This window comes from Limanda limanda, chromosome 18 (assembly GCF_963576545.1).
Source record: "Limanda limanda chromosome 18, fLimLim1.1, whole genome shotgun sequence".
NCBI lineage: Eukaryota > Metazoa > Chordata > Actinopteri > Pleuronectiformes > Pleuronectidae > Limanda > Limanda limanda.
Window position 1 is genome coordinate 19,385,897 of NC_083653.1, and position 19,411 is coordinate 19,405,307.

The 19,411-nt window shown below is 40.7% G+C and overlaps 1 protein-coding gene across 1 annotated transcript in view; it reads left to right on the forward strand.

Annotated features, from left to right (window-relative positions):
- Positions 1-11,044: 11,044 nt before the first annotated feature.
- Positions 11,045-19,411, forward strand: part of opn5 (opsin 5) — a 33,206-nt gene continuing 24,839 nt past the window's right edge. The window contains exon 1 of the mRNA XM_061092078.1: positions 11,045-11,162. Within this exon, the coding sequence (XP_060948061.1) occupies positions 11,045-11,162 (118 nt within the window). The remainder of the gene's footprint in view (positions 11,163-19,411) is intronic.

Genomic DNA, 19,411 nt, shown 5'->3' on the forward strand with positions numbered 1-19,411 from the left:
AAATGTAACACATTTAGATTGTCAGAGTCATGCTCTCTTGAACTTAGGACCCATCAGAAGCAGACATGAATTTTATGCACCTAGGGAATTGGCTTTTATAAGGATCATAAAGGCTCCTTTCATAAGCCCGGGCTATAATTGACCTCTCAGACCTCATCATAGAGATTGCAAACTCTCACCCTGAGTCTTTAGATTTTGTGTTGGGAGATTCAACCATGTCAGCTTGAAGAAGACATTGCCAAGGTATAGAGAAGAGATTTCCACGGGCTACCAAAGGTCAGAAAACACTTGACCAATCCTTCTGTGTTATTCCAAGGGTGTTTCCAGCCACAGCACCGTTTCCCTCATCCCAAATTATAATTACAGTAATTTAACTCTTAGGGGGGGGGGGATTCTCCAAGCAATGGACAAGTTGACTGTTTTACAACAACTGACTGGTCTGCATTGAAGAAACCAAAGTAACACAACCTCATCTCATTTATAGCCCAAAGCCAACCACCTCTGAAAGCATTCTGTAATAGGTCCTACAATGTTTGGATACATTTTAATCGATGAGATGAAGATCTAAACCATTGGATGGATTTCAAAGCTCTCTCCACACTACCACTGTTTCCTCTGACTGAGAAAAACTAAATGCTTCTGAAAGAAAAAGTGGTCCTGGAATCATCCTATTACAGAAAGATTAAATTTAATTGCAGAATGTAAACCTCTTCCAGGAAAAATTATCCAGTTCCTAGAACAAATATCAACAGCATAACCTCAATATCCTCAAATTTAGCTACGGCCCAGGATTAGTAGTATTGTGAACTAGGACAGTTGTGATCGGGAAAACATTACTGTAGCATATTTTCTGCAATCGTGTTTAATGTCCTAATATAAACATTCCATCACAATCTACCATACAGACAGATATAAGCTAAAGATAAATTGATTTGATGTTATGGATTCGGTAAAACCTTGCCCAATACACCCCAAAGCTTTGGCAGGCAGAACATACAGTTGTGTAAAAGTATACAAGACTTTACAAACGCTGGTAAAAATGGGTGAGGAGAAGATAATATTATCTCGACTTCTCTACTTATCTACATATAAAATCACGTCATCGTTTGTATTTTACAAGTTCTATCATTTTAAATTTTTCTGACGCAAATAAGCCTCCAGCTGAGGTTTTATGATAATCTTCTGTTGTTTCTAATCACACTTCTCACAAAATCGGCCCTTAAGCTTCACCTTTCCTGTTTTTTTTATCACCACATCTTTTCACACATCATTCGCCTCTCAGCCACAATTATCAAACAGAGACTATGAGAAAATATCAAATGCATTATAATCCTTGTGGCAGAAGTGTAACATGGGTAAAAGATATCTCCATGTGCATTTATAAAATTATCTTTTACTATGAAGTGAAAATTAAACACAACGACAATGGAGTTATATATTCATATCTCTTTCTCTTTCTGCTTATTGCTGTTCATTTCTGTTTAACTATAATCATTCCTTTCTTTCCCCTGTGTTACGCGCTGCTTCGTTCATTTCAGTTCTCCACAGACATCCCAGATTTTGCCAACATATTACAGTAAATATATAATCTATATGTAACAGTCTCTTTGATGTAGGGAACATTTTGTATTCTTGGACCTGTCTGTGTATGCAGGACACAGAAAAACAGCTCTGCTTTAGATGTTTGATGGAATGCTGTAGGCAGTGCTCTTCCTGTGCGTGTATGAATGTATGCATTTCTGCTCCTAACTGTTAGATGTTAGCCCTCGTCTGGTCCTAGCCATCATTTCCAGCCAAGAAATACCCCACTCCACATTGACATGTTATCAACTATGATAATTTATCCCCTTTTCACAAATATATACCTTTATTATTGATTGTCCACCTAGTCAATTCCCTGTTATTGTTGTGAGAGATTTCCATACACATATTATATCTCACAGTCAAAGCTCTCTTTGTGTGTTTTTGAAGCAGTGTTGGCATTAGGTGTTGCATGAGTACACTGTGTTCCTTTATACATGTGACATAGATTACGTTTTATGACCATTTAGCAGACAAGCAGTTAATTGTATAAGTTAAGAAGATTTTTCTGACACAACTGGTGCAAGCAAGTTCATCCAAATGCAAATGTCTTGGCAGAGCTTATTTGAAAAATAGTTCCAAAAGTTCAGGGGCCGGAAATTATCTGAGGATCATAGGGGGACAACAAAATGATTGGTCAGGGGTGGAGATGAAGAACTCGGGCAGGTGGCCAGGGGTCAGAACAGGGCAAGAGATCAGGACCTTTGATAGATGGCCCGAAGGTAGAGACAGAGCAGGAGATCTCAGAGCAGGATACCTAAACCTGACCTTTCTGCAAGGGACGATGGATGGGGTAAAGGCAGGCAGAACCATTTTGGAGGGTGTTTGCAACAGCAGGGATGAAGGCAAGATCTCCTCAGAGACAATCAGGAGGACAACATAGAAGATCTCTGAATATCAATCAGTAAGCTGATGGTGTAAGCAGACTCTCAGTGGAGGCAGATCAAGACACTGACAGCAAACATAGTCGAGTCCCTTAGGAAGATCACTTGAAGGTTGATGGCATTGGAGGCAAGTCCCTCAGTAGGCTGGTGAGAAGAATGTATGGAAAGATAGCTGGCAGCAGAACTCTTCCTGCGGTACAGGCTGACATTTTTAAGGCCTGTGGAACAAAGATATCTGTGTTTTAGATGTTATGTAAGTTAGTGTTTTGTCAAAAATAAATTGTCCCTTTCACCGAAAAAAGAGAAACAGATGGATAATTCTATACAGGCACCAACTGTGCTCTCCCTGCAGCAGTTATTGCACACTGTATGTTTTACAGGTATTATACAAGACCTGCAGTTGTAATGGATTATTGAAGTCCATGCATTTGCAGGTAATTGTTATTCTCAGCAGGGTCTGCCTGGAAGCAAGGGAAAAACATTGATACATCACATCACATTATCAAGTCAAAAACTTGTATTTAACTTGGCTCGGATGAGCTAAATCGAAGATCGAGCCGTCGACTGGGTCTTTTCACAAAATTCCAAGAGCTAGAGAAAAAATATGTGAACGCACTGAGGACTCAAACCGGAGCTGCTTGGAACATTTATGCAGCAACCGTATCTGAGTAAGCACCAACACTTTTGAGCAGGAGCAGAGGAAATTATCCCACTTACAGGGGCGATGTGAGATAGAGGCCCGGGCTTTGAGGGAAAGCATTACCAATAACCGAGCGTGAAATTAATGATGCTCTCAAAATGAAGGACCATGCTCTCGAGTTAAGACAGGAAAGAAATACCATTTATAAGCTGTTGTGCAATGCTCTCTACACAGTTGGGGGAACACAGCTGAGTGGCAGACATTATTCACTGACATACCCATAACCGATAAGCAGCTATGTACCAAGGTGCAAAGAACGGAAACTTGTTATATTTCAGCGTCACATAATAACCTCCTGTACTGTGATTTACAAATGTTGTTTTGACACCTTGACCTAAGCACCGACTATGATTATTGTTATTTCACAAATTAAACGCTTAAGGTTTGTACAGACAATCACTTGCAAAGCTTTTTCAACACAATAAGGATGTTGGGGGTGAGGTCCTGAGTGACCATCAAACAATAGGTTGTAAATTCTTGAGGCCTACAAGGCCCAGCTGAAACCAGTTCAACCAGTTTCAGTCTTAATTCACACCTTCTCTAGACAGCCTGGAGCCTCGCCTTGGTGGGGAAAGCATCTCCTGAACCCCCACTGTGCCCCCTCTCCAGCAGGCCCTGGTGGGGAGATGTTGCAGGCCGCTCTGCAAAAACCCAAATGAGACTCTGAAACGCCCACTGAGGAATCCCCGCCCACCCCAAGGTCGGGACCCTGACATTCTCATTGGCTTAGAGCCAACTGAACCCTATGACCACTTCCTGAGGAAGCAGGAAGTCCTCAGGTGGTATAAAGCAAGGGACCTCACTAAAATCATTCTCTTCACTCAGATGCCCAAGCGACAACAGGACCCCTAGGGGTCTTAATAGTTAACTCGGTATTTTTAAGAGACTCTCTTTGTCCTCTTCTTTTTCACTCCAGCACTGACGTTCCAGTTAGGCCTCCTCCGGTCTGACCCAAGGTTACAGTCGCTAAAGGAGGCGACTAACACTCTCTTTGTCCTCAGATGCTCAGGTCGTATCCAGACCCTCCAGGGGCCTAAACACACGACTCAGTAACTAAGGAGGCGATTAGACGTTTGTTTAAGACATTTATTTGAATTCATTCCATTTTATTCTTTCATCTTAGTAGACGTTTTATTTTGGAAAGGACTTTTCCTGTTTTAACTTGAAAAGACAAAACAGGAATCTCTCTCGGGACGAGTGAGACACGGACTTTTATTCTTTTTCCACACGATCTTCAACCGGCTCCACGCAGCCGCACATCCCTGCAGAAGAAGACCAAGTTTTCATCCCGTCACGGAGCATGACTGATCCGCTCTGGTCCGGCCCAGCTGCGGTGCTCACGGGAGCTCGCCTGAGAGGCCAAGACATTGTTCACTGGACTTCCGGGAGATTCGCGCTGAAAGCGCACGCACCCCACGAAACTACGGTCACAGTAAGAGAGGCGAAATTGTCTGGGCAGATGTTAGTTTAATACGTAACGTATTGATTTAATACTTGAGTGTATTTTGTTGGTGGAACCTCCGTGTTTCTCCATTGTTTTAGCCGGCCACTACTCCGAGCAGCCACTTCCGGTTTCCGGTTTGATGGCAATGTTTTGTGTTGCAGTGAATAGGGCCGTGAGAAGCGTCTCCGCCCGCACTGTTAACATCTGTGTTAGTCTGCAATGAGTTTACCGATCAGAAACTCAGCCCACAACGTCCGCTTGGGGCTGAGTGGTTAAATCACTGTTAATCTATCTCTGGCGTGTTTTAAGAGCTTCTTTGAACTCTCCTTACATGTTTCTCTCTCTCTCTCTCTCTCTCTCTCTCTCTCTCTCTCTCTCTCTCTCTCTCTCTCTCTCTCTCTCTCTCTCTCTCTCTCTCTCTCTCTCTCTCTCTCTCTCTCTCTCTCTCTCTCTCTCTCTCTCTCTCCTTCTAAACCGACCTATACACACTTCCGATCTGTATTTAGAATACAGTTCATGTAACATAGTTAAATCTATATTCAGAGAGGCTGAACACATCTGGAAACCATTCGGCCCCCAAAGCCAAGCAGAGATAAGAATTCTCTTTGTCTGAAATTTCCTTTGTGTAATTCATGTGACGACCACCAGTGTGAGCTCCGGCCACATGGTGTCATTAACATAGACTCCATCTTGAATAACGCAAGTTAACCCACCATTTTGAGTCTATTATTGCCACGCCTCCTCTCTCTCTCTCCTCCCATCCTGGCTCTAAATTCATAACGAACCCGCCATTTTGTTTTGTAGTTTTAAGCCTAACATTGTCGGCCTCCATCTTGGATGTGACGTCACTACGTGACTGCGTCATCGCCACGCCCCCCTTCTTTGTCTCTCTCTCTCACACACACACACACACACACACACACACACACACACACACACACACACACACTTTGATAGACACAGACAGACGCACACACACACAGATACACATAGATGAATACATGTGTTTTCTAAATTGTGATAAATGCTGCTGCTGTTGTGATCTTTGAAATATGGGAGTTTGTTAAGATGATGAATCATTAAATAACACTAACTTTATTTCACACACACACACTTAGACACATACACACAGAGAGACACTTTGACACAGACACACACACACACACAGACAGACATACATAGGTAGACCGCAGGTTTACATGTATTTTCTGAATTGTGATAAGTGCTGCTGCTGTGTTTATCTTTGAAATATCGGAGCTTGTTAAAATGACGAATCATTGAATAACATTATAACTTTATTTCCCCTTTTTAATAAATTCTTTTGTAATTAAAGTATCTGTAGACTGTGATTATTTGTGCATAAGTGTGTGAATACAGCTGGATTATGATTGCCTGTGCTCCAACTTAGAAGCCTTCACTGTTTATTAAATAATCGTTAATATAAACTATTAAGATTATTAATTTAACCAATATCATATGAGACTGATATTTATAGCTTGATTCCGTTGGTCCCTGTAACCAGGGTGGTGCCCCCCTTTCTCAATTATTAATATAGATAGTATTATTCTTAAATTGATAATTTTATTGTTTTTGACTAATTATTTTCATTATTCTTGGTTGATAACCTTATCATTGTTAATTGATAGCTTGTACTTTCTAATTGATAATTCCTATTTTCTCATTAGTGGTTTTATTGTTATTTGATTACTGATCATCTTCAATTAATAATTTAATTATTTTTGATAAATAATTTTTATTTTAATAATCATATTTCATGATTATTAATAATTAGCCAACGTCAAGTCTACTCCTATTGCACAACAAGGACTCATTGAGGTCACTGGCTGATTTCGGTTCAATGCCGAGGAAAACAGAACCTGTTAGAACATCTTTGAAGTAGGTTTGAAATAAATGATAGAGGGTTTTTAAATCAAGAAATAGTTTTTTTTTATTCATGCCCTTGATTATAGTTCCCTACATTTGTAGTGGTCCTGCCATTTATGCCAAAAGATGAGATTATTTATTATCCAACATAATAGAAAAATGTTTCCTAATGTTTTCTGGATAAGGAATAGATCATGTAAGATTGAATAAAGGTCAAAGGAATAAAAACACAAGTCACACTAATTTTCATTCCTAACTTTATTCACAACACTTACTATAGATAAAGAAGGTTGGACTGACTGAATAAGTCAGGTCAGAGGGCTAAAGTGGCCACTTACATTGATGACCAAGTGTCTATCTGTGGATTGAAGTGGGAGCCATAAACTGAATTTATGGCCCATACTTCAGACGCGATCATTAACGTCTTAATAGTTATGTCTTCCTGGTCGTGCTCCAGAAATACAGCCAAAAGAGTAAACTATTATCAGTTGAAATTTATCTGAAAAGATCTTGGAGCAAATCAATATGGTTGCATTTATTTTGAAATTTATGAAATGTCACCCATGGTGGGAAATCAATAAAGAACACATCCATATCTTCAGTTCCCCTCTCCTCTATCGAGCCTCATTCTGCTAAAAACAAACTATCACCAAAGACAAAGAAATTCATTGCCTGGTGAACATAGCAACTAAACAGCTTGATATTTATTTCCATTGGTTAAGACCAAATTAAGGGCTACATAGTAAATATATGCTTAGAAACATGTCATCTGTAGTAACTGATTTCTGGCCACTTGGGGGTAACGGATACTGACATCTTCTCAGCTTTAAGTTGACACGCAGCAGACAAAGAGCAAAAGCTCTGTCAGATTTTTAAAAAATATTTAGAGTGCTAGAGTTTATAACGTATCATTACACTTGCTTGAACATGAAGTGAGCAAATGGGTTCTATCAGCTCGTAGTTGTATTAACTGTGAAGCTCTGCCAGACCGGGGGGAACTACAGAGTGTGGGATAAGACTCTGTGGTTCTGACAGCATCACAAAATCAATTTATTAGTGAGCTCTTTACCAGACAAGTGGTCTTGTAATCCATTTCTAAATTTGTTTAGAGTGAGTTTATTCAATTAAAGCAGTATATGCTTGTACCTCCTTCATGAGCGCTGTATTTTGCTGTTACAGAAGAACAGGTGCATGGTAACACAACACTACTTCCGACCGTGATCAGATGTTGTAACGAGAGCTCCATGGTTCTTTATGTTCATTATGCAGGCTTTGAAGCTCCTGCAAATTGTGCAAGGGTGTTTTATGCTTATGTCTTTGAAGAGAGTATGAAGCTGCCATTCAGAGAGAAAGAAAAAACACCATGAGGGTGAGCTGTGGGAATGTCTGTCAGGTAAACTTGTGTCAACTCCTCTCCAGATGACAGTTATGTTATCTCGTTTACTAAGCTGGGCAGTGCATCTCTGGATCTGTCAGCGTCTGACGTGGCTGTCGATTCCAGGGCTGTGGTTTGTGACTGTTTGCCTGATAAAAGTGAGATTGAAAAGCAACTATATATTATGTTGGATAAACACCAACAGGCAACAGCTATGTAACTACTCATTGGAAAACGTCTTTTTAAAACAAGACGATGAATTATCTTGTCCTTCATTCAAGGTTCAGTTGCATCCCTGGACTAATGACACAAGATAGAAAGAAATGGATTAACATTCGCAATTGATAAAATACTGAATTAAAATGATGGCAAGCTTTATATATGAGCAATATGGATTAAGATCACTGAGTAAATAATTAGAAATAGTGTTGTCTATAAATTACCCGTGCTATGGTAATGTTTGTCATTGGAGGAGCAAAAGCTCAGTGTAATAATACATTTCTCTATATTTTATGTTTTGTCCAATATCCTATAAATGTTTATATTCAGTTATGTTTCAAGTCTATATAAACTGCTCTATTCAATGAGTATTGTTTGTTTATACATGCCACGAATAGTGTCTCTTCTCAGACTGATGGAGCAGCAGGGATCATTGTAGTGGGCGATGACAAATGTGTTGCATGGTTAGCAGAGCCGGTCCTAATAAGGACAGCACCCCCAGTAACCTGTGTATATTTACACAAATAGCACATCTCATGTATGTGACTTTGATGAGATTCTCTGTTGTCATGGATGCAGGCTGTGCATTTGATCAATTGATTTGAGGATTTCTCAGGGGATAAACCTATTGCCACTGAATTCTTGGGGCCAAGCCTAATTTATATTTCAGATTTGATATGGTGACCAATGTAGCACAGCACACATAGTTTTTGAACGTTTATGAAAATCTCACATACACTCTTCTTTGTTCTGATTAGACCCCAAGTTTTAAGGCAGTCTAGCCAAAACCATTTGGGTTAAACAGGTGTGTTAAGCACAGGCTCCAAAATAATATACCGCAAATAAAAATGTTCTTTTTAAAACAAATTTTTCACCCTCGGAAAAGTGTCAACCAAAATATCAGAGGTAGAATAAGAGTTACGACTCAAAAGTAATAGAGGTACAAATATGCTTCACTCAACTCAAACACTTAGGAGCTATAGCCACTAGTCTGAGCCAATTGTGTGTCAACAGCTGTTGCAGTAATGCGAGGGTCCAAAACTTATTTGCACAAATAGAAACAAGAGATTTAGAGATTTCAAACAATGTGTAATTTGTGGGTGGCATGGTGCATGTTGGGAGGATACATGGAATTCAATATTACAGCATATTTCTACCATACAGCATATCCTGTTACCTTGTGTATAGATTGGGATGGAAGGTGCTTCCATGTGCACCCTCTTAAATTAAAGTATGTGACACATCTTCCAGTGTAAACTGTGTAGTCCTAGGCATGGCTGTCAATGCTCTTGCTCTCGCTTATTGGATTTCTTATTATACTGTTCAGATCTTCAGCACACAATGTAAGGGTCATGTTTGGTGTCAAGGCTGAAAGAAGCGTGTGTCTTAATGGACACGCACAAATCAATAATTAGGGTCTTCTTTTAAACCATGACTAAGACTTCTCTATAACCTCAACCACTCTGACATTAACCACATGTATCCTATGATGTTCTATCTAGCCTTTTATCGTCTCTTTTTAAATAGCTTTATGATATTATTGCCTTCATGTAATATTGACACTGATCGCTCAAGTGTGCAGAAAAGCCATTGTTATTTTATTTATATGTAAGTCCTTTATTAGTCCCGCAATGGGGACATTTGCCGTGTTACAGCAGCAGTATACATCACATAAGAAGCATGCAGTACTTGGGTGAAGGAATATAAAAAAATATTAATGTGATTAAACTGATATATACAGTGTAAAGAAATATAAAAATGGATTGCACATAACAATTTATATCGCACAATAAAACCAACAAAGGATATGAGTTAAGTCTTAACCTGTATTGATATAAGCCAAAAAGATCCCTGTTATAAGTCAATCAATAAGTCAATCAGGGCACAGTATTTTTCTTTAAGCTAAGTTAGGGTTAGGGTTAGTATTAAAAGTTAAAAATAATTGAAGTTAACCCTGTTAAGGAATAAATTGTCATACTTATAAAAACACTGTTTCACGTTTTTTTAAGGTCTTGACGGACATTTGTATTTTAAAAATGTTCTCCCAAAGTCTGGAGAGCAACATCCAGTATAGCTGCTGCTGTAAATAAACACAGAAACAGCACATATCATATTTTTATTTACTGAACTGAACAAGGCTGAACCTCTGACTATATGCAGATTTGGTTAAAAACTTAGTTCTCTGGTTCTGGTCAAGACATTTGTGATTGATATGCTCTTTTTAAACCAATCAGACTAAAAATCCAACAGAATAATTACTACTGCTACTCAGTGAAAGTTACATAGTGTTTCCTTCAGTGTCATAGTGGAGAGACAGTGTTAATGGCAGCAGCTCTGCTGCTTGATTTACTTGCTTTCCTAATTTGAATATAAAGAAGCAGCCAACTGTGGCAACACATGCTCTTCCCATGATGGGACCAACGACTTCACACATTTTGATGTGTCACAGCAGGTTATTTCTAACATTGGAGCTTTTCAGTCCACGAGATGTGGAAAAAGTGGATCCTCTGTTTTCTTGAACCTGCAAAACTGAGTCAGACTCTAGCATGAGAACACGGTCTCACACTTATCAGCTCATCAGTTAGCAAAGCTCCAAAATGTGCTGTCGCTGTCCCTTCTCTCGATAGAGTGACGTAAAGCAATCTCCTGTTGACACCTTTGACATCTGTTCCTGATTGCTGTCTGAGGGGGGAGTGTTTGGACTTCATAACGTAGAGCATGCAGGTTTATGAAATGTGTAGGTGGGTACTGGCTCAATAAATATTGCCTGCATGCATAATCTTACATTCTACGCATTGCATGAATTGGTGGATTTATGCAGTTATGAGACCTGTTTATGTGAGACCTGTATGTGTGTTTGTTTGTGTGTGTGTGTTTTCAATTTCAATTTGAGGAAGCAGCTTCATTGTTTGAGACCTTTGCTCCACTTCACAGGACATTCCCCGCCGAAGGCAGTGATGGCGAACGAGACGTGGCCCTCATACGCCTCCCATCATCTGCTCCACGGTGACCCTTTCGCCTCAAAGCTCTCCAGAGAGGCGGATATCGTTGCAGCTTTTTACATCTGTATCATAGGTCAGTCTCTTATTATGAAAAATGCTTTTCTTTCTTGCTGCAATCAGGTTTAGTGCAAATGTTTTAGGGAGGTTAAAGAAAACAGTAATAGGAGTCTGTGGCATGGAATAAGTGCTGATATCTGATATAGGAAAACACATGACTTTAAGTGAGGCCATTAAGACGGAGTTCAGGTTAACTTTGTTATGAGAGTTGGGGGATTTCTGCAGAAGCCGTTTGGCAGGACACACACACATTTTGGCTCACTTGAAGGAAACATCACATCATTGGTCCACACACAGCTGTGCACAGTGTTTTGTCTTTAGCAGCTCTTCATGTGTCTGAAATCGGAATATGAAATACATGGTCAGGCCAGAAAGAAACTGGCAGTTCCCATCAAGAGCAAGTACCTGGCATGAGTGTTAATCTTAATATCATGCAAAGACATACATTTAACAGCGAAAATGTGCCCTTCTATGGGCAATCATTTAGACATCGAACTTTAGACTTATGAAAGCAGAAAATCTCAGCAAAATGAATACAGTCAACGTTGGCTCGGTTTCATATCAGTGAGCTAACATGTTCAGTTGCAGATGTGTGGCTCATATCAATGGTGAAATAAGTACTTAGATCTTCAATATAATCAAAAACATCCGTAGCACAATGTGTACTATTACGCTGCAAGTCTTGCCACCAAATGATTCTTAACAAAAAGTACATTTAATAAATGTGGAAATAAATAAATAATGAAATTACAAGGCTTTCGACAGCAAATTGAATTAGTGACTTTTCCTGGTATTTAAAGCCTTCTGAAGAAGTTCCTCTGGAGGCAGGCAACAGCTCAAAGAGGAGCATTGTTGAGCTCATGCCTGGTTTCAGTGATAGTTCAGTACTGACTGGCCAACAGACATGACCACGTTGTCATTTTTCTATCTTTGTTAAAAATTGGGAAGAGACATATTATGTCTTTGTAGCTCTCATTTTCAGCAACAAAATAGATGGAACATTTTGTGGGTGGTTGAAATAAATATATTTGACATTTGAATGCTGATAGGAGGAGAGGAGATAAGAGTTGTATTTTATATGCATGGATACTAATACCTGCTGCATGACAGTTACATGCATTCTAACATTAGAAGATCAACCCCAAGGGTTGGGGCCACAGGGGTGGACATGGGCACTGGTAGTTGGCTTGTTAAGGTAATGGAAGGATAATGGAACAGGCCTCAGTGTGATGATTCTGTGTTGTTGTTGTATTTGGTGTTCTCTCTCTCCCCCTCCCCGTTCTGTTCTCTCCCTGCAGGTCGTGTGTGTGGCAGGGGGTGTGGCTGGTTTTGTCCTTTGCAGCAGTCAAGGCACACCTGCTCTCACTCACTCATCAACCTCTCCATAAAAGCCTGGTTTTGACTCCACTACTCCGCCAGATAATTCTGTTAGGGATTGTTTTTAGGTTGGACCCCAAGGCAAACACTGGTTGTCAGATCTTAAAGGGGAAATATTATGCCCATTTTACCACAAGTTGATATGGTTCCTTGGGGTCTTAATGAAATGTCTGTAACATATTTTGGTCAAAATACCAAAAGTATCATTTAAAACAGCAGCTTTTTACCCTGTCTAAAACAGCCCTCCTCAGAGTGACCTGTTTTGAGTGCCTGTTCCTTTATGAGCGCCCGGATTTTTGGCTATCTGTTACCTTTGTAGAAATATGGCTACTGGAGACGAAGATACAATCTTGAAACCATATCGTTTTGAACTAGAGTCAGGAGGCTGGGGCTGTCGCAGGCAGGTTTGGCCGCCTGACTCTCCGCCGCGAAAAGACACGGCAGAGACACGTCGATGTAAGAGAGACTCCCATTTCGCTTGTGAAGAGAGAAGGATACGGAAGCTCATTCGCAGTCACTCAAGCATGACGTTTCTGAGTTTTTGAGTCGGTAGACATGCCAGATACCCAAATTAACGTGTAGAAGCACTACAAAAGTGGAATTTTCATAATATGTCCCCCATAACAAAAGTAGAGTTTTATTTGAACAAATCGTCAGAGAAGGCAGGTTGTGGCAGCAGGGTGCTGGCTGGCTCGAATATCCATGGGAAGACGTGAACACAGAAACAGGAACGGGGAGGACTCGGCACGGGAAAACAAAGACGAGGACGAGCAGCAAGGCACACGGGAGGTCTGGGTTACACGGAGGGAAAGAACACGGATTAGATACTTTCAAAACGGACTGGAATGGACGGAATTATCTGGCAGAGTAGTGGAGTCAAGACCAGGTGGATGAGTGAGTGAGAGCAGGTGTGCCTTGTCTGCTGCAGAGGAGAAACCAGCCACACACATGACCTGCAGGGAGACAACAGAACGGGGAGGGGGAGAGAGAGAACACCAAAAACAACAACACACAGAATCATCACACTCAGAGGTGTTATCCAATCAGAGGGATTTTGATGTAGATGTAAACCCTGATATATTAAAACTGCAGTTTACATATGAAACACGACAGTGTTGATTGCAGGTTGGAGCTAAATGCATAATGCAAAATGAGCACGTGGTGGTTACAGGTTGCAGCCAATCATTGATACTAAGTATTCGAATTTATGTATTCAAATTCCATTTATTTCTTGTAGCTGCGTTATGTTTGGTGTTTAATTTATCAGATTAGCCATATCAGACTTTGATGTGTTATTTTATCTATTGACAATATGTACGTTGTTCTTTGATTTACTTTACATTATTTACATTATGCTCTCTAACAATGGCACCATTAGTACAGTGGCAAACTCTAGATAGACACATTGACTAATGGTGTTTGTGTTGTTATCAATCTCTGAACAGTGAAAGTGGAATCTGGCACAGGCTTTGTGAAAAAAATATAATTAATTTAGCATTTATTTGATGGCCAAAGTATGGACAAATAGTTAATGATCAGAAATCTATAAACTCAGAATCAATTATCTATTGTCAGTCAGATGACGCACAGCATTCAGTGGGAATAGAAAAGCTGGAGCTGGAAATTGGAATTCTGCCCGGAAGATTTTCCCCAGCTGTTGAGGGATCTGTGGGTCGACAGTGTCACACTGCACAGCATCTAGCGTCCCTTGTGGATTTGATACACATTCCGCCCCCCACAACCTTTTTCCTTTTAATGGTTTTGAATAGTTGCAGCAGCTGGTGACACAGAAAAGTCACTGTGGTCTTAGCAATGTGCTGTTTTTATGTTTTTCTGATAACGCCTTTTGTTTCTAATTTAGTTGGATGCATATACTACGTGTAAAATGTTCTAATAGGTTTCTCACATACATATATAAGCTTACATATGTCACAGTCCTAGTGTGTGGGTAAGTGGTTCCCACAACCCAGATTAATCTACATATACCATTTGCTACTGCTTCTTATATTTGAAGAGTGGGAGAGGAATGAATAATGTATTGCATTACAGTCTGATATCACATGGAAGGCCGGCCAAAATTAAGATAAGACATGGTGAGCTATTTCATTTCATAAAACTGAATAAGGAGGTACTGTAGCTCAGACTGTATGTTATGTGTATATATAACTTTTTATACTTCTACAGTACAGCTAAAAGATTTGACTGAGATACACTTATGGTTTCTTTACAGAAATATAAATCAGTGGGAGCAGCTACCTGTGAACTGCCTGCAGTGCCATTTTATAATTTTAAAGTATCATACCATTTGCTCTGTTGATGCATCCCTCCCAGCCCAGCAGTACTTGCACACACTGTTACGGCTGGCTGTGACACCGAGCAAAATAATCGACGCATACCGAGAAAGACTATTAATGCATAGAACTTTATTGAAATAAACCCCTGAATAATTGCTTGTTTACCAGACACCACAATGGTGTCTCTGCAGCACAGGAGAGAGGGACAGCCTAACAAAGGGCCTTTATATATAAGCTCAGCACACTAGGCTTCTGTCAATCAGATGATCAACCTCGTGGAAAGGAGGGACGAAGCAATTCCAAAACAAAAACAGGATGTAACAACACACACTGCCTCTCACAGGAAATGTGTGTAAGGAACAAGATAATCCTGAAGAAGCTTCATTAAATCAAAGGCCTGACAAGAACATTTTAATCTGCACGTAGGTCGGTGGAAACCCAGAACCTACGCAAACACACTCCCAGAAAGCCTTTTATCTGTCAGTGGGCTGAATGGAGCTCCGCTGAGACACTGGCAGTTAAATGCAAATGTATTTAACGCCAGCTATCATAGAATTAACGATTTCAGGTTTCAGTTGTAGTTATCATCTGGCTTCAGCTCCTGCACGTGTACCACTGGTATCACCTCTATTTCCTTTGTCCTTTGTTTCTTTGTCAGTGCGGGGATGATCACATTAATCACTTTTCTTATTGAATTAAACACCCGATAAAGCAGCAAAAATGTGGAGATGTATCAACAACATAGATATCACATATCTAGACAATGCAGTGGTTGATACTCTCCTCTGTACGAGCTCCAGCTGTCAGAGCTTTGTTGCTCACATCTGTCTGAGTCTTGTACACTGTGTCGGCCTCCTATAACCAGTAACCAGTCTAAATTGAACAGACAAGCTGACTGATATAGTAGACTTGGGAGAACAGACGAGACACATGAGGGCGAAGCAATCACAGAAGCTATGACCAAAGACAGGAATTAAAAGGTCAGAAACCGCAAGTTAAAAGTTAAAACCACTGAAATATAAATCCCAACAGTCTAATAAGAGAATATTCATCCACTTTTCATTGCCACTATTATTCTCTGTGAAATAAATGAAAATGTTGCAAAATGCAAGATCTTGCCATGTTAAAGAAAATTCATAGATCCGCCCCCTGATCCGGATCAATGAGTGGGTTCTTCCCTGATCCATACAACATCCTTTCACCAAGTATGTGTAAGAACATGGCAACTTGTGCTTTAAACCGTAGGTTTAGAAATGTCACCCAGTGTTTGGATCTGCTATTTTATGAAATATATAAAAAAGTGTATGACAAAAATTATTTGATTGTCTCTGTTGCATCTTAGTCAAAATATCCTCCATTTCAATAATGCAGGAAACATGCATCCAGGATGACATGATTGTGTTAATCTGCTGTGATTAATCCACCTCAATGTGTGTTTTCACTTTTCAATTTTGCATAATTGATTTTGGAAATGTAATTCTTGCTTAATAAAACACCTTTTAAAACTGATTTATGCATTACTGAGGTGTGAAAGTTCATGTTTAGACTTCAGTAAAATACTGCAAAGTACAAGAAACTGACTTAGCATAACAGATCGTAACATATGTACATCTAAAGGTTGGGACTGAAACATCCAATTCATTAAAAAATCTGATCTGTGTAGCAGGCTGACCTTTGTGAAATTAATAAATGAACATAAATATCATATATCAGTCACATGTTCTACAAGGTCTTGTCCTCTTCATTCGTTTTATTGTCGTCATCTCTTCTTCTGCTGGGAATTAGACCTGACAGGTGAATTAGCATCAAAGCACTCAGCTTCTAATAGTCACATAACTGTAGTGGATGAAAGCCCACTTTCCTTTGACAATTAGTTTAGTCATTTTTCTGTTCTGTCCTGGTAACACACAGGACAAGAAACATTGTCCTGCCTGTTGCACATCTACATTTTCCCCTTTGCAAGAAAGGTGCAAGGCTGTGAACAACAGCAGAACCAACAATGGGACGTGAAGTGAAAGAAAGTGGATTATATCTTATCTATAAATATATATATATATAGATCAGGAGGCATACATGATTGATGGCTGCAGAGGATCAGCTGATCACTGCTCCATTAGTGTGTCAAGCTTTAGCCTCTATACAAAACATACTATCTGCAGATAGGTTAGAGAGGAGCTCCACTCAAAATGCAGGCAGAGGAAGAGGCAGCATGATGTGCTTTGGGGTGCATGCAAGTTATTTTGTATCTATTTACATTCCCTGTGGGTTTTTCCCAGGCTCCATGAGGCAAAGCTCCTACAGCCCCATCTTGGCTGACAACCTTCCTTTGCTATTTTTTCCTGATACAGTGGATCATATGAGTGGGAGGAAATGGAAAGATGTACAATACACTCATTGTGCTATTCATTCATTTAATTTGCCTTTTTTTCCATAATTGGAGTGAATCAGGTTTATTTAGTCCTGAAAAAGATATTTGTGCAGATCAAACAGGCTGAATGGGAAACAGCTGACAGGACAGCAAGATCATGACTGAAAGGTTAATTCTTTTGAACCCATGGTCACGTTTTTTTTATTTAGAAACCCGCAAGGCAAGAATAGAAAAGGTTTTCTCTGCCCTGCCTCTGTGCTGCTCAGTGGACAGAATCTGGTAGTCACTCTCACTGTGTTTATTTTCGTAAGCTCCAAGATAAAAATGTACCTGCATCAATATTATATAAAAATTGCATGGATAGAAGAGATAAAGGGTAAAAATAATGCATTTATATAGTGCTCTAGTAGTCTCTTCGACCACTCAAAGCCCTACTAATACGGTTGACATTCAGTTATTGACACACTTTCACACAGTCCCTTTGTTTCTAGCTCTTGGTCTATCATTCATGCATCTCATTCATTCAGTCACTGCCAGAACAGCTAGCAGGAGCAGTTTGGAGTTCATGTGTCTTGCCCAAGGACACTTTAGCATTTGAATCGGACAAGCTGGGTATCCAACCACCAATCCTCCGATCAGCGGAAGACCCGCTTTACCTCCTGAGCCAGAGCCCATCTGTAAGCCTGCTCTGTTATCAATGTTTACATTCCTCAGGGTGGGAAATTTAACACATTCTACGTTGACTTTCAAAACATTCCCAGTATGCTGGAGGGAAATTGGATTTTTATGACTCTGTGTTGGCCAAAGTCATGGATAGAGGCAGTATGTTGTCCGTGCGTCCAACCTATCCAATGTTTATGAACACGGTATATCAGGAATGCTTTGAGGGAGTGTCCTCAGAATTAGCACAAAGGTTCACCTCGAGAATATGAAGGGTGAACTATTCATACTTTTTTGGTCAATGGTTAGAGCAGGGGTGTCAAACTAATTTTTGTTATGGGGCCACATACTGCCCACTTTGATCTCAAGTGGGCCAGACCAGTAAAATCATAGCATAATAACCTCGTACCCCCCTGTTTTTTTCACCGCCGCCACCACGCCCCTCTGCCCTGGATTACGTCGCGTCGGACCCTTCTTGGAACACGGACCTAGGAGTCTATCACAGGCATTGAGAGTGAAAGGTGAGGGCCGGCGCGCGCCGGCTGTGGTGGGATTCCAGCCTGCTGGGGCTCCGTGCACACCACTGCATACCCCCTGAACCACTTTGCGTACCCCGTACTCCAGTTTGGGAACCGATGGTCTATGGCAGGGGTCACTGTTACGGCTCCAGGATGTTAGCTTGCTACGTCTAGGGGGGGAGTAGGGGAACCATAACACATGTTACTGTTAGGCTGACTCGGAGAACAACAAAACAGGGCACAACAGCAAACTGGATCAGTAAGTGTGTTTTATTTAGCCAGCAATCCGCCAAGGGGAATAGGGAACTATAAGCGGAGCCAAAGCAAAGAAAACAAGATAAAGTGACAACTAACTAGTGCACACATACAACCTAGCTAATACATACAGAGGGTGGCCCCGCTCCTAACCTGATGTGATAACAGAGTATGGTCTACGTGATGGCAGTGTAAACCCAAGGGTGTCTTACCTATTCACCTAAACCCCGGTGGCATCTCACAAACAAAAGGCAACAGCTCCACACAGCCCACACACAGGCAGACAATGGCCTCTCTCAATGGAGACAAAACAGGTGCAACTTATCAAGGCCTGACGACACTAATTGGCCAACAGACAGCTCCCAGATTGGACAGGGGGTTGGACGATGGTGGAGGAACAGCCAATGGTGTGAGACCTGCAGAGAATGAGAGGGGAGACACAGGAAAACAACCACACACGTAACACCCCCACCCATAAGAGCAAACATCACACACGAGAAAGGGCATCCGCACACATATTCTCGGAGCCCTTCTTGTGACGAATCACCAGGTTGTACCCCTGCACAATCAGCGCCCACCGCATGAGGCGCTGGTTCTGATTATACATCCGGTGGAGAAAAACCAGCGGATTGTGATCCGTGTAGACCACAATTGGCCTAGAACTCGATCCCAAATAAACTTCAAAAAACTGGAGTGCCATCAGCAAAGCCAGAGCTTCCTGCTCAATAGTAGAGTACCGTGTCTGGCACTCATTGAACTTCCGTGAGAAGTAGCAGACCGGATGGTCCAGCCC